The sequence below is a fragment of the Salvelinus sp. IW2-2015 genome, linkage group LG8 (genome assembly GCF_002910315.2).
Source record: "Salvelinus sp. IW2-2015 linkage group LG8, ASM291031v2, whole genome shotgun sequence".
Taxonomy (NCBI): domain Eukaryota; kingdom Metazoa; phylum Chordata; class Actinopteri; order Salmoniformes; family Salmonidae; genus Salvelinus; species Salvelinus sp. IW2-2015.
In genome coordinates this window covers 13,415,101-13,428,031 of record NC_036848.1, presented here as the reverse complement: position 1 = coordinate 13,428,031, position 12,931 = coordinate 13,415,101, and the positions used below count along the sequence as shown (strand labels likewise).

The window sequence follows — 12,931 nt, the reverse complement described above, 5'->3', positions numbered from 1 at the left end:
TTGTTGTGAAATTGTTAGATTACTTGTTAGATATTACTCTATGGTCGCAACTAGAAGCACAAGCATTTCGCTACACTCACATTAACATCTGCTAACCATGTGTATGTGACCAATAAAATTTGATTTGGATTTGATTTGAACCCTAGCCCTAACCTTAATCCTTACCATTACCCTTATTCTAAACCTAAACCTAACCCTAACCTTAGCAAGAAGTTGCTTATCAACAGATGGCCCGGCCCTGCCTGCTGCCATTCATYGGCCAGAAAGGCTGGGATTTCCTTAAATGTAACTAGGCAGAAGGACACCTGCTGGGGATTACGTCGCCGGATCATGAGGGCAGGTTGAGATGATCACGAGCAGGCCGGCTGAGGAAGGGTAACTGGGAATACCTGTAAACACGTTAACACCTGTGACCTGTACTCCTCCTCAGTGGCCTCACTACCCCTTCTACTACTGAACATATTAGTGCAGCAAAGAATAGAATGATTCTATTTATATGTACTGTACAGCTCTTTGAAAGACACCTGGCACTCCAGGAAAGACACTGCAACAGCTATATCTTGAYTTTCAATCAGGTATGAATTCACACAACACAAAAAAGAAAGCCTATTCCACTAAAAACAGTTCATTTTGGGTTCTACTGGACCTTCAGTGAGCGTGATTAGGTTATTTTTTCCATTGATTTCAGTATGACTCCATATGAGGGTGATGCCATAGATACAGTGAAGAGGTAAATGGAATTCGAACAAAACAATGGAAATGCCATGGAAACGTGTGGGGGAAAGATGCCGTGAGGGAAAGAGATGCCTCATTGCCCCCCAGCAAAATGAGCCTACATTTAGGCTATTGTTTATACAGTGTGTGTATTTCACACTATGTTGAGGTAAAAATGGGAGTATAATGCTTACATGGATGCCAACCACAATACATGTTCACGTCATCGTCACCAATCAACTGCATTACAGTTAAAAATGACTTTGACTACCATCACTGATTTCTCTAAACTAGCTATGCTATCCGTTTATACGAATGGAGGTTAGCATTTAGCAGTCACTTCTTCTAAACCTGMAAAAGGGACKKCTTCTAAATGTTAGGCAGTGAAAACAGTCAAATATATCCACATCGTAACCACATTGTGGGCCTGTGACAATGCATCTGCTGTATAGTCAATCATTCAACGATGATGAAGAACAATGAACACAAAATTAGGGGTTCAAACAAGGGTTCTCCTAAGATCCTTAAAGTTCTTTGAAGAAAATGAGGGTTATTGACACTGAAAAATGCCCCCAAAAGGTACTTCCAAGAACCCCATAGGAGTTGGTGTTAGTCGAGGAACCTTCTTAGTTCTTGTGGGTTCTTGCAGGAACCTAACTGCKAAACTGAAAAAACAGCAGGTACAGGCACTTAATTGAAAATGATTAATATCTCCTCAATTTAAGGTAAGGTTTCCAGGAATCTTACTACTTTTAGAGTGCATCTGCTCTGTGTTCACTAACTAAAAGGAACAAACACTTCCTCATTCCTGTATCTTAGTGTCTATTGGTCAGGTCTGTGGCAAAGTGAATACTGCCTTAGGAAATGTATTTATTTTATTGATGTTGATATAATACATTTTTTGAAAAAAATGGTTCCAAAGGAAGGGGTTCTTCGGCTGTCCCCATAAGATAACCCTTTTTGGTTCCAGGTAGAACCCTTTTGGGTTCCATGTAGAACCACATGGAACTCAAAAGGGTTCTACCTGGAACCAAAAAAGGGTTCTTCAAAGGGTTCTCCTATTTCGACAGCCGATTAGCCCTTTTAGGTTCTAGATAGCACCTTTTTTTCTAAGTATATGAATATAAACCAGTGTAGCTAATCACTGGGAGATGAGATTACCAGAACGATGCATTGGTCCCCTAATTTGAGTTGAGTTCAGATTAAGACATTTCACTTTTGAATCCATCCTCTTCCCCCATGGCTGTCCTAACAAATTCAAGACAACTTCATGTACATAGACACACTTAAAGATCCCTCCCGGTTTGTCTGAAGTATACTCCATAAGTGGCATGAACCAAGCGGCAAGGAGTAAAGCTACTGTAGGAGATTTTGCTAATGCCTAAATGAAATTGGTTAGTGCAATGTTAATATGTTAAAATCTGCTTAAAATGAGCTCGGTCCGAGTTAACTCTGTGCAATGTCTCGATCTGACTGAGGCTGCCATTTTAAACATTCTTCAACCACTGCCAATACAGGTGACAGATTCATATATTTCAAATGGGCACCACATGTCCTGTACAGTCGTGGCCAAAAGTTTTGAGAATGACACAAATATTAATTTCCACAAAGTTTGCTGCTTCAGTGTCTTTAGATATTTTTGTCAGATGTTACTATGGAAAAAGTATAATTACAAGCATTTCATAAGTGTCAAAGGCTTTTATTGACAATTACATGAAGTTGATACAAAGAGTCAGTATTTGCAGTGTTGACCCTTCCTTTTTCAAGACCTCTGCAATCTGCCCTGGCATGCTGACAATTAACTTCTGGGCCACATCCTGACTGATGGCAGCCCATTCTTGCATAATCAATGCTTGGAGTTTGTCAGAATTTGTGGGGGTTTTATTTTGTCCACCCGCTCTTGAGGATTGAACACAAGTTCCAATGGGATTAAGGTCTGGGGAGTTTCCTGGCCATGGACCCAAAATATCGATGTTTTGTTCCCGAGCCGCTTAGTTATCACTTTTGCCTTATGCAAAGTGCTCCATCATGCTGGAAAAGGCATTGTTCTCACCAAACTGTTCCTGGATGGTTGGGAGAAGTTGCTCTCGGAGGATGTGTGTACCATTCTTATTCATGGCTGTGTTCTTAGGCAAAATGTGTGAGACCACTCCCTTGGCTGAGAACAACCCCAACCATGACACAGGACTGATGGTAGTGCTCACCTTTCTTCTCCGGACAAGCTTTTTTCTGGATGCCTCAAACAATCGGAAAGGGGATTCATCAGAGAAAATGACTTAACCCAGTCATCAGCAGTCAATCCCTGACCTTTTGCAGAATATCAGTCTGTCCCTGATGTTTTCCTGGAAAGAAGTGGCTTCTTTGCTGCCCTTCTTGACACCAGGCCATCCTCCAAAAGTATTCGCCTCACTGTGCGTGCAGAGCACTCACACCTGCCTGCTGCCATTCCTAGAGTATGCTCTGTTCTGTGGGTGGCCCCGATCCGCAGCTGAATCTACTTTAGGAGACGGTCCTGGCGCTTGCTGGACTTTCTTGGCGCCCGAAGCCTTCTTCACAACAATTGAACCGCTCTCCTGAAGTTCTTGATGATCCGATAAATGGTTGATTTAGGTGCAATCTTACGTGCAGCAATATCCTGCCTGTGAAGCCCTTTTTGTGCAAAGCAATGATGACGGCAAATGCTTCTTGCAGGTAACCATGGCTGACAGAGGAAGAAGAATGATTCTAAGCACCACCCTCCTTTTGAAGCTTCCAGTCTGTTATTCGAACTCAATCATTATGACAGAGTGATCTCAGCCTTGCCTCGTCAACACTCACACCTGTGTTAACGAGAGAATCACTGACATGATGTCAGCTGGTCCTTTTGTGGCAGGCTGAAATGCAGTGGAAATGTTTTTGGGGATTCATTCATTTGCATGGCAAAGAGGGACTTTGCAATTAATTGCAATTCATCTGATCACTCTTCATAACATTCTGGGTATGCAAATTGCCATCATACAAACTGAGCAGCAGACTTGTGGAAAATGGATATTTGTGTCGTTCTCAAACTTTTGGCCACGACTGTTCATTCAAAAAGTTTGATAATCCACCCTATTCTACAACAGTTTTTTGATAATACTCTGTGCCTAGTGTCAATTTAAAGACCCTTGATAATAATATATATTTAATGAAAGGTTAAGACAAATGTTCCTTCCATTCCAATAAATCAAGGTGGGCAAGTCCAGATATTGATATCGTAATATCCACTGTGTGTGATTTCTTTGTCGTTGAGAGATATCGTTTGGACTTGAGATGCCAGAATAGCAATGTTAGTGTGAAATCATTGGCTGCGTCTTATTGATAAGCCTCTTACGCCTCGCACTTCTGGCAGCTTMATTCTCCACTTCTCAAGGAAAGCCTAAGTTGCTATAAGTGTGTAGAAAATCGCCTATCCTCATTCACACTGGGCTTAACTGGACTCAGTGCTGCTTTTAGGCACCGTTAATTGAAGTGCACTGAATGGCTGGAATGGGATGCCATCACAATGTGTTTTTGGTACAGTATGGTCCATACTTTGCATTGTAAGCATGCATTACAAGAATTGTATTTTGAAATCAATTCAATCAATATGTATTTCATATTTATCTCCTATTTTTAGCTGGTGCCAAAAAAAGGGATGTAGAGTGATTAAGGTACACAGAAAAAAGCTTTGTCCAGMAACATCCAACACTATAGTTGTATTTTCAGGCCTCTCCCTTGGTTATATAATGAGTTTGAGGTATTCGTCTGACAATTTCAGCTGAAGGAAGGAGATCACAAAGTATMTCTTCATCTAATCCSCTTACAGCTAAACTCGCTCCCATTTGCGCTCCATGTGMTTGAAAACTTGATATACTGTATATAGACAAAAAGTAACTTAATGTCTCAGACCACTGGAGAGACCAGTTATAACACACAAAACCACCACACCTTGCAGGATTATAAAAGCCWCAACAAGTGACATGGAGAGCAGTGGAGGCTGCTGAGGGSAYGARGGCTCATAATAATGTCTGGAACAGAGCAAATGGAATGGCATCAATTAAGGTGCCACCAACCTCCTGTGATGGAGAGTGAAGGACAGGGCACTGATTGATATGTAAGGAGACTAATGTGTCTGGATAAAACAGAAATATGTCAATTTTGAAAATGTTTACATATTTATCAAAATGACGCGTTCAAACAGTTCTGGTGTAGGACTCTGTATTGACTTTATATTGCACTATACTCATCTATATCAATACAATGTGTAGTCATACCCCCAACTAAAGCACCAGTACTGAGCATCGTACGTCAGCCATGATGTCCACGTGTTTCTGTGACCTCCCATGCTTTCTCAGTGGTGATGGGCAGGCAGGTATTAGCTATGAGATATATAGGGTCACTAAATGGCCAGATTAGGATTACCAGGCTTGGAGAAATTCCAGGGCAAAAGAGTGATSTGCCTATCTTTATGTAGAACAGTGCCATGAGATCTACTAGGACATACGCATTTCCAGGGACCACATTTCTTGGGAAATACCATGGGTATTAACATAACCATTGTATCCAGAAACACTTGATTGGTAACCAAGGTTCCCCTTCTATCTCCCTCACTCTCTCTCTCCCCCTTTCTCTTTCTGACCTTTCCTCTGCCCTGCTTCCTCTTTTTTTCTTTCTTTTTTTTTGTATTTCCAATGGATTAAGTCTGACTTTGGGACAGATCAAGACGTGTTGATGCAACAGTGCCATCAATTGGATGATGCAGAAAAGTTAATCCATGCTTTTGTCACTTCTAGATTAGACTACTGCAATGCTCTACTCTCCGGCTACCCAGATAAAGCACAAAATAAACTTCAGTTAGTGCTAAACACGGCTGCTAGAATCTTGACCAGAACCCCCCAAAACATTTGATAATATTACTCCAGRGCTAGCCTCTCTACACTGGCTTCCTGTTAAGGCTAAGGCTGATTTCAAGGGTTCTACTGCTAACCTACAAAGCATTACATGGACTTGCTCCTACCTATCTCTCTGATTTCGTCCTGCCCTACATACCTACACGTACGCTACGGTCACAAGACGCAGGCCTCCTTATTGTCCCTAGAATTTCGAAGCAAACAGCTGGASGCAGGGCATTCTCCTATAGAGCTCKATTTTTATGGAATGGTCTGTCTATCCATYTGAGAGACGRAGACTRGGTCTCGACCTTTAAGTCTTTACTGAACTATGATTGAGTGTAGTCTGGCCCAGGGGTGTGAAGGTGAATGGCAGGGCACTGGAGTGACGAACCGCKKTTGCTGTCTCTGCCTGGCCAGCTCCCCTCTTTCCCCTGGGATTCTCTGCCTCTGACCATATTACGGTGGCTGAGTCCCTGGCTTACTAGTGCTCTTCCATGCCGTCCCTAGGAGGGGTGCGTCACTTGAGTGGGTTGAGTCACTGACGTGATCTTCCTGTCCGGGTTGGCGCCCCCTCTGGTTCATGCTATGGGGGAGATCTTCGTGGGCTATYCTCAGCCTTGTCTCTGGGTAGTAAGTTGGTGGTCTGTTGAGATCCCTCTAGTGGTGTGGGGGCTGTACTTTGACAAAGTGGGTGGGGTTATATCCTGCCTGTTTGGCCCTGTCCGGGGATATCGTTGGACGGGGCCACAGTGTCCCCTGAKCCCCTCCTGTCTCAGTCTCCAGTCTTCAGTATCTATGCTGCAATAGTCTATGTTCCAGGGTGCTAGGGTCAGTCTGTTATATCTGGTGTAATTCTCCTGTCTTATCTGGTGTCCTCTGTGAATTTAAGTATGCTCCCTCTAATTCTCTCTCTCTTGCTCTATCCATCCCTCCCCTCCCGGAGGACCTGAGCCCTAGGATCATGCCTCATGACTACCTGGTCTGATGACTCGTGGCTGTCCCCTGTCCACCTGGTCGTGCTGTTGCTCCTGCGGCTAGGGAACCCTGACCTGTTCACCGGACGTGCTACTTTGTCCCAGAACTGCTGTTTTCGACTCTRTCTTTCTCTGTACCGCACCTGCTGTRTCAACCTCTGAATGCACAGATATGAAAAGCCAACTGACATCTACTCCTGAGGTACTGACCGGTTGCACCCTCTACAACCACTGTGATTATTATTTGACCCTGCTGGTCAAACATCTTGGCAATGTTCTGTTATAATCTCCACCCTGCACAGCCAGAAGTGGACTGGCCACCCCTCAGAGCCTGGTTCCTCTCTAGGTTTCTTCCTAGATTCCTGCTTTTCTAGGGAGTGGTTCCTAGCCAATGTGCTTCTACATCTGCATTGTTTGCAGTTTTGGGTTTTAGAATGGGTTTCTGTATAGCACTTTGTGACATCTGCTGATGTGAAATGTAAATAAATCAAATTATAAATACATTTGATTGGTTGCCAGATTGATGGAAATGCTTACTTACGGCCCCTTTTCCAACAATGCAGAGTTAAAGATAAATATGTAATAAATCTATCAAAAAAATTGAAATAGTGACATGAGGAATAAATACACAGTGAATAACGAATAACAACAAAAAAAGTAAAAATAACATGGCTGTATACAGGGAGTACCAGTACCGAGTTGATGTGCAGTGGTACGAGGTAATTGAGGTAGCTAAATACAAATAGCAGGGGTAACTAGGCAACAGGATAGATGCAGTAGCAGCAGRGAATGTTGTGAGTGTYAYAGTGTTTGTGTGTGTGTGGTGTCAGTATGTTATGTGTGTGTGGGCATGTAACGTGGGGGATTTTACACAGAAATGTCTAATACACCAAATGTAACCACCACAGGTTTTAGGATAAGGCAGGATCAATAGAGACTTGAACTGGGTACCGGTATAGAAACGTAACAGATGATTATCAAAATACAAAGATATCAGGTGAAAATGTACAAACGGGGCTGTACTGGTCGGGCTTGGAATCATACCAAAAAGGCAAGTTACAGTGTGTCTCAGTCTTCAGTACAAAATGGCTACTGTAATAATTGAGTAGTTGCATGCAATGTCAGACGAAGTATCTTAGTCAGCACAGCAAACAGGTGGAAAACACAGCAAACCAGATCCCAGTGGAAAACAGCAAAGCTCACAGTATTCAATAAGGATTAAATATCAAAAGGTCTTCACAGACTAAAGCGCACATGCAATAAACAGGCAAGACCTTAAATGTAGCAATAGACACAATAGATTAAAAACACAAGAATGACATTGCTGACTTGTCTCCAAGTCCACACAGCCAAACCCAAGTGTACTCCGGATACTTACAGCTAGCACATTAACACAAACACACGGAGACTGTATAAAAGAGTTTGCAAGCTACCCTAGGTCTGGTATGGAACTTGGGAGACAGCAGCAGTCTGTCGCTGTCTTTCCCTACTCCCGCTCCAGGAAATGCACCACCGTTTTGTAGGAACAGGTGGAGGTGCATTCTGTAGAGCCACTTCTACAATTCAGAGGACAACAGTAATTGCTAAAATAGAGGCACCTCCACCCTGTTACAGGCATATGTAGTGAGTGCGTATATCTGTTTTAGGATGTCAGTGTAAGTACGTGTGAGTGTGTGGGTAGAGTCCCGTGTTTGTGCATAGAGTCATTGCAAGAGAGCTAGTGCAAAAAAGGTTAAATGCAGGCAGTCRGGGTAYCCATTTGKTGAGCTATTTAGCAGTCTTGTTTAGCAGTCTTATCGCTTGGGGGTAGAAGCTGTTCAGGGTCCTGTTGGTTCCAGGAGTCTTTTTTTTGGGRCTTCCTCTGACACCGCCTAGTATAGAGGTCCTGGATGGCAGGGGGCTCGGCCCCAGTGATGTACTGGGCCGTACTCACCACAATCTGTGCCTTGCAGTTGCGGTACCAAGCGGTGATGCAGCCAGTCAAGATGCTCATAATGGTACAGCTGTAGATATTTTTGAGGGAGGTGTTCAGTTCCAGGGTCCTATGCTTGGTGATGAGCTTGGAGGGGATTATGGTGTTGAATGGTGAGCTGTAGTCAATAAACAGCATTCTTACATAGGTATTCCTRTTGTCCAGGTGGGTGAGGGCAGTGTGGAGTGCAAGAGATACTCATCTGTGGATCTGTTGGGGTGGTATGCGTATTAGAGTGGGTCCAGGGTGTCTGGGATGATGGTGTTGATGTGAGCCATGACCAGCCTTTCAAATAATTTCATGGCTATATATGTGAGTGCTACGGGGCGATACTCATTTAGGCAGGTTACCTTGGCATTCTTGGGCACGGGTACAGTGGTGGTCTGCTTAAAACAAGTTGGTGTTACAGATAGGTTGAAAATGTCAGTGAAGACACTTGCCAGCTGGTCAGCCCATGCTCGGTATTCCGTCTGGCCCTGAGGCCTTGCGAATGTTAACCTGTTTACATTCGCAAGAGCGAGATCACACAGTCGGAGAGCGAGATCACAAYGCCGTCTGSAATAGCTGGTGCTSTCACGCAAGGTTCAGTGTTGCTTGCCTCGAAGRGAGCATAGAAGGCATTTAGTTTGTCTGATAGGCTCACATCTCTGGGTAGCTTGCAGCTGGATTTCCCTCTGTAATTTGTGATAGTTTGCAAGCCCTGATACATCCGTCGAGCTGATATGAAGACAGGCTTCCTCCATCAGTGCAGAACGTAGAGCCATTATAGAAAGTGAAAGTAGATAACTAAGTTACCAGAAAGGGCAGGTTGGTTGTCATAGATTCCTGTGTAATCCAGTGTTTCCCTAAACATATTAGCCCTGGTAATTGAACGGACAGCGACAGGTGATGGATGAGCCCAGGGTAATAATAAGACAGGGTCAGACAGGACCAGACAGGACCAGAAAGGACAGGACCGGACTGGACCAGACCGGACAGGACCAGACAGGACTGAACCAGACAGGGTCAGACCATGCTGTGTGTTGATGGGAATTAACCTTTATTTTCACAGTCATGGTTGGGCAGAGTGGTGTGGGGCTRAGCAGTCACTGTCCTATAAGGGGCAGCAGGTAGCCTAGTGGTTAGAGCGTTGGGCTGAACAAGGCAGTTAACCCACTGTTCCTAGGCCGTCATTGTAAATAAGAATTTGTTCTTAACTGACTTGCCAATTAAGTAAAGGTTATAAAAATATATATTGAAAAAAATAACACGCAGCCACATGGAGGCACAACAATGACTGGTTGGCCTTTAGAAAGTGGTGAGATGGCAGTGGGCCTGTAATAAACAGATGAGTTGAGAGGGCGGGCAATGGTGTGTGCGATGGATTTCTGCTGAGTAGTAAGAGGCAGCACAGCTGGAGCCAAACAACTGCCCACAATACCCTGGGAGAAGAGGAGGGGCATTGTTGTGGAGGACCAAAATATGATTCAGAAAGTAAGGGATGATCAAATTCATATGGAGGCTGCTTTTCAGCTGAGAAAGGAGGGAGAGAAGGCAGGGAAGTTAGGGAGAGTGACATGGAGAAGGGGCAGGGGAAAGAGAGAGGGGGAGGAGAAAGAGAGAGAGGGGAAGAGAAAGAGAGAGAGGGCAAGAGAAAGAGAGAGGGGAAGAGAAGGAGACGGGTGGAGGGATAAAGAGAGAGGGGTAAAGCTAGCCAGCACAGTGGYAAAAAGTCTGGAAAAGAGGACAAGGACGCACAAGTGAGACAGTGGCTGTGCCAAGCAACCCACCTGAGTGTGCACGGCGTTGCTGTGTTTGGTCTTTGAAAATTCAGGAAAAATATGGAGAAGAATGAGGGGGGAGGAGGAGGAGGGAGGGGTGGGCCCAGAGAAAGGAGTCTGCTGGCAGTGTTGGTTATTGAAGCATAGTCACTCGCAGGAATTATTTTGGCTGCTGCGTCAGTTTTTTTCTCTCTCTCTTCCTTCTTACTCACATCTGGAGCGGGGAGTCACTTCCTCTGTCTGTGCTGCCCGCGTTGTGCTTTAACAGGGCTAGTCCTCTCGTCCTCTACTACCCCTTCCCCTCCTCCTCTGACAATACTCCAAAGAGATACGGAACACACTACCCCAGGGGGATGGGACCTCCCCAAAACACTCTCAGCACAGGACCAACCAGGGACCCTGGACATCCCCCACCAACACCCCCCACCCACCCTCTGGAATCTACGTCTGAAAACAGAGAGGGAGAGAGAGAGACTGAAATCTYGAGAGAACTGCAACCATCAGATGAACTRTGTAGGGTGTTCCCCCTTTCCCTTATATGGCAAAACAACTGGGAAATGATTTGAATTTGTCTGGTTTCTCTTGCACGGCTGCCTGGGCGCTGACTTCTATCCACCACAGCAGGCTGTGCAGCAGGGTTTGTTTGTGTGGCTAACTGACTGCTTTTGGTTCTTCTTTTCTGTGTTGTTTGCATGCAGGGCTTTTGAGGGGACAGCAGGCAGGAGCATTGCTGGTGTTTGTGGTGAGGCTACAGGCACTGCTGTCAGTGCCCCCAGGGGTGGTTGGCTTTATGCACCATTGCTCCTCTCTCTCTCTCTCTCTCTCTCTCTCTCTCTCTCTCTCTCTCTCTCTCTCTCTCTCTCCTCCACAATGGGCTCTGTCTGCCTGAGACGAACATCCGGCTGGCAGCAGCCTGCACACTGAGACGGTGTCTTTCTGAGGGGGAACTAACAGCAAGGTGGGCCAAAGTTCATCAAGAGGAAGCAACTGTAGTTCTGGAATCTGGACACACACAGAAATCTGTGGGAGGGTTATTCACTCTGACTCTAAAACGGCAACAATCCTCAACCACAACAGGACGCGTAACACAGTAAGACCCCGGAGGGGGTGCCTGTAGTAAATGAGAAGGGCTGCTGTTGATGTTCCTGAGTTGACCTTACTAATTAMGACCAGGATGCTGGAGAAGCTGTGAACACTCAAGAGGACAGCACAACGTGAGCTCCTGATTGGAGGGTCCCATGGTGCCATGACACAGGTGTCTGAGACAGACTGTGTGTGTCGCCTCTGACCTTCTACCTTACTGTGGGTTACCCTGTTGGAAAGACAGACACTCCACTGACTGACAGGTGGACAACAACACCGTCGGATGTCATGGCGATGGCGGCGTGGTACCACCGTGACATCACCCGTGTGCATGCAGAGGACCTGTTGGCCCGGGCTGGAAGGGACGGCAGCTTCCTTGTCAGGGACAGTGAGTCTGTGCCTGGAGCCTACGCCCTCTGTCTGCTGTGAGTACACACACACACACACACACACACACACACACACACACACACACACACACACACACACACACACACACACACACACACACACACACACACACACACACACACACACACACACACACACACACACACTTCTTTTCCATCTCTGAGTGTGTATGGTCATTATGAACCCAGTGGTGCTCGCTGTCAGACACCCACACCTGCTCACGGGACACTGGTAACTTTCCCCTACATGTCAGTAGAAGGGGAACTAACCTCATATTCACAAGTTTTATAGACTGTCTCAATGACTGTCTCAATGTCTGCATTGTATTCAGCAGCCTGTCTCTCTGTCATCTCCATCAGTCTCACTCGGAGCTGGGCCGGTGGGCAGGGAGATGGCTGTGGCTCAGCCCAAGAACAGTCAGGCTGCCCTGTTCTGATTACAGCCCAACCCAGCCTGGCCAGTGTGTGTGTAACCCTGGTTAGGGCTCCCTGCCCCCCTCTCCTCTCGTCTCCTCTCTCCTTCATTCAGTCTTCCTTGGGGCCCCTGGAAGAGGGAGGGAGCTGCTGTGACCACATGGCTCTCTGTGCAAAGCGGCCCTGAGCCAGACGCATTCCTGAAAGCTGAGCCCCACTGCTGCTCATGCTGCTCGCTCACTCCCTCTCTCTTTCTCACTCCCTCTCTCTCCCCCGCTCGCTCATTCGCTCCCTCTCTCTCAATTCAATTAKATTCAAGGGCTTTATTGGCATGGGAAACATATGTTAGCATTGCCAAAGCAAGTGAACTAGATAATAAACAAAGTGAAATAAACAATAAAAATGTACAGTAAAAGTTACACTCACAGAAGTTCCAAAAGAATAAAGACATTTAAAATGTCATATTATGTCTATATACAGTGTGGTAATACTGTATATAGACATAATGTGCAATTAGTTAAAGTGCAAAAGGGAAAATAAATAAACATAAATACGGGTTGTATTTACAATGGTGTTTGTTCTTCACTGGTTGCCCTTTTCTTGTGCCAACAGGTCACACATCTTGCTGCCGTGATGGCACACTGTGGATTTCACTCATTGAATGGGCGGTCTGCCAGGTCTGCCTACGGCTGGCCCTTTCACATCTCTCTCT

At 45.4% G+C, this 12,931-nt stretch overlaps 1 protein-coding gene across 1 annotated transcript in view; it reads left to right on the top strand.

Annotated features, from left to right (window-relative positions):
• The first annotated feature begins 10,250 nt into the window (after window positions 1–10,250).
• LOC111967166 (phosphatidylinositol 3,4,5-trisphosphate 5-phosphatase 2B-like) overlaps window positions 10,251–12,931 on the top strand; it is a 38,925-nt gene continuing 36,244 nt past the window's right edge. Inside the window, exon 1 of the mRNA XM_070445018.1 lies at window positions 10,251–11,820. Within this exon, the coding sequence (XP_070301119.1) occupies window positions 11,684–11,820 (137 nt within the window). The 5' untranslated portion in view covers window positions 10,251–11,683. The remainder of the gene's footprint in view (window positions 11,821–12,931) is intronic.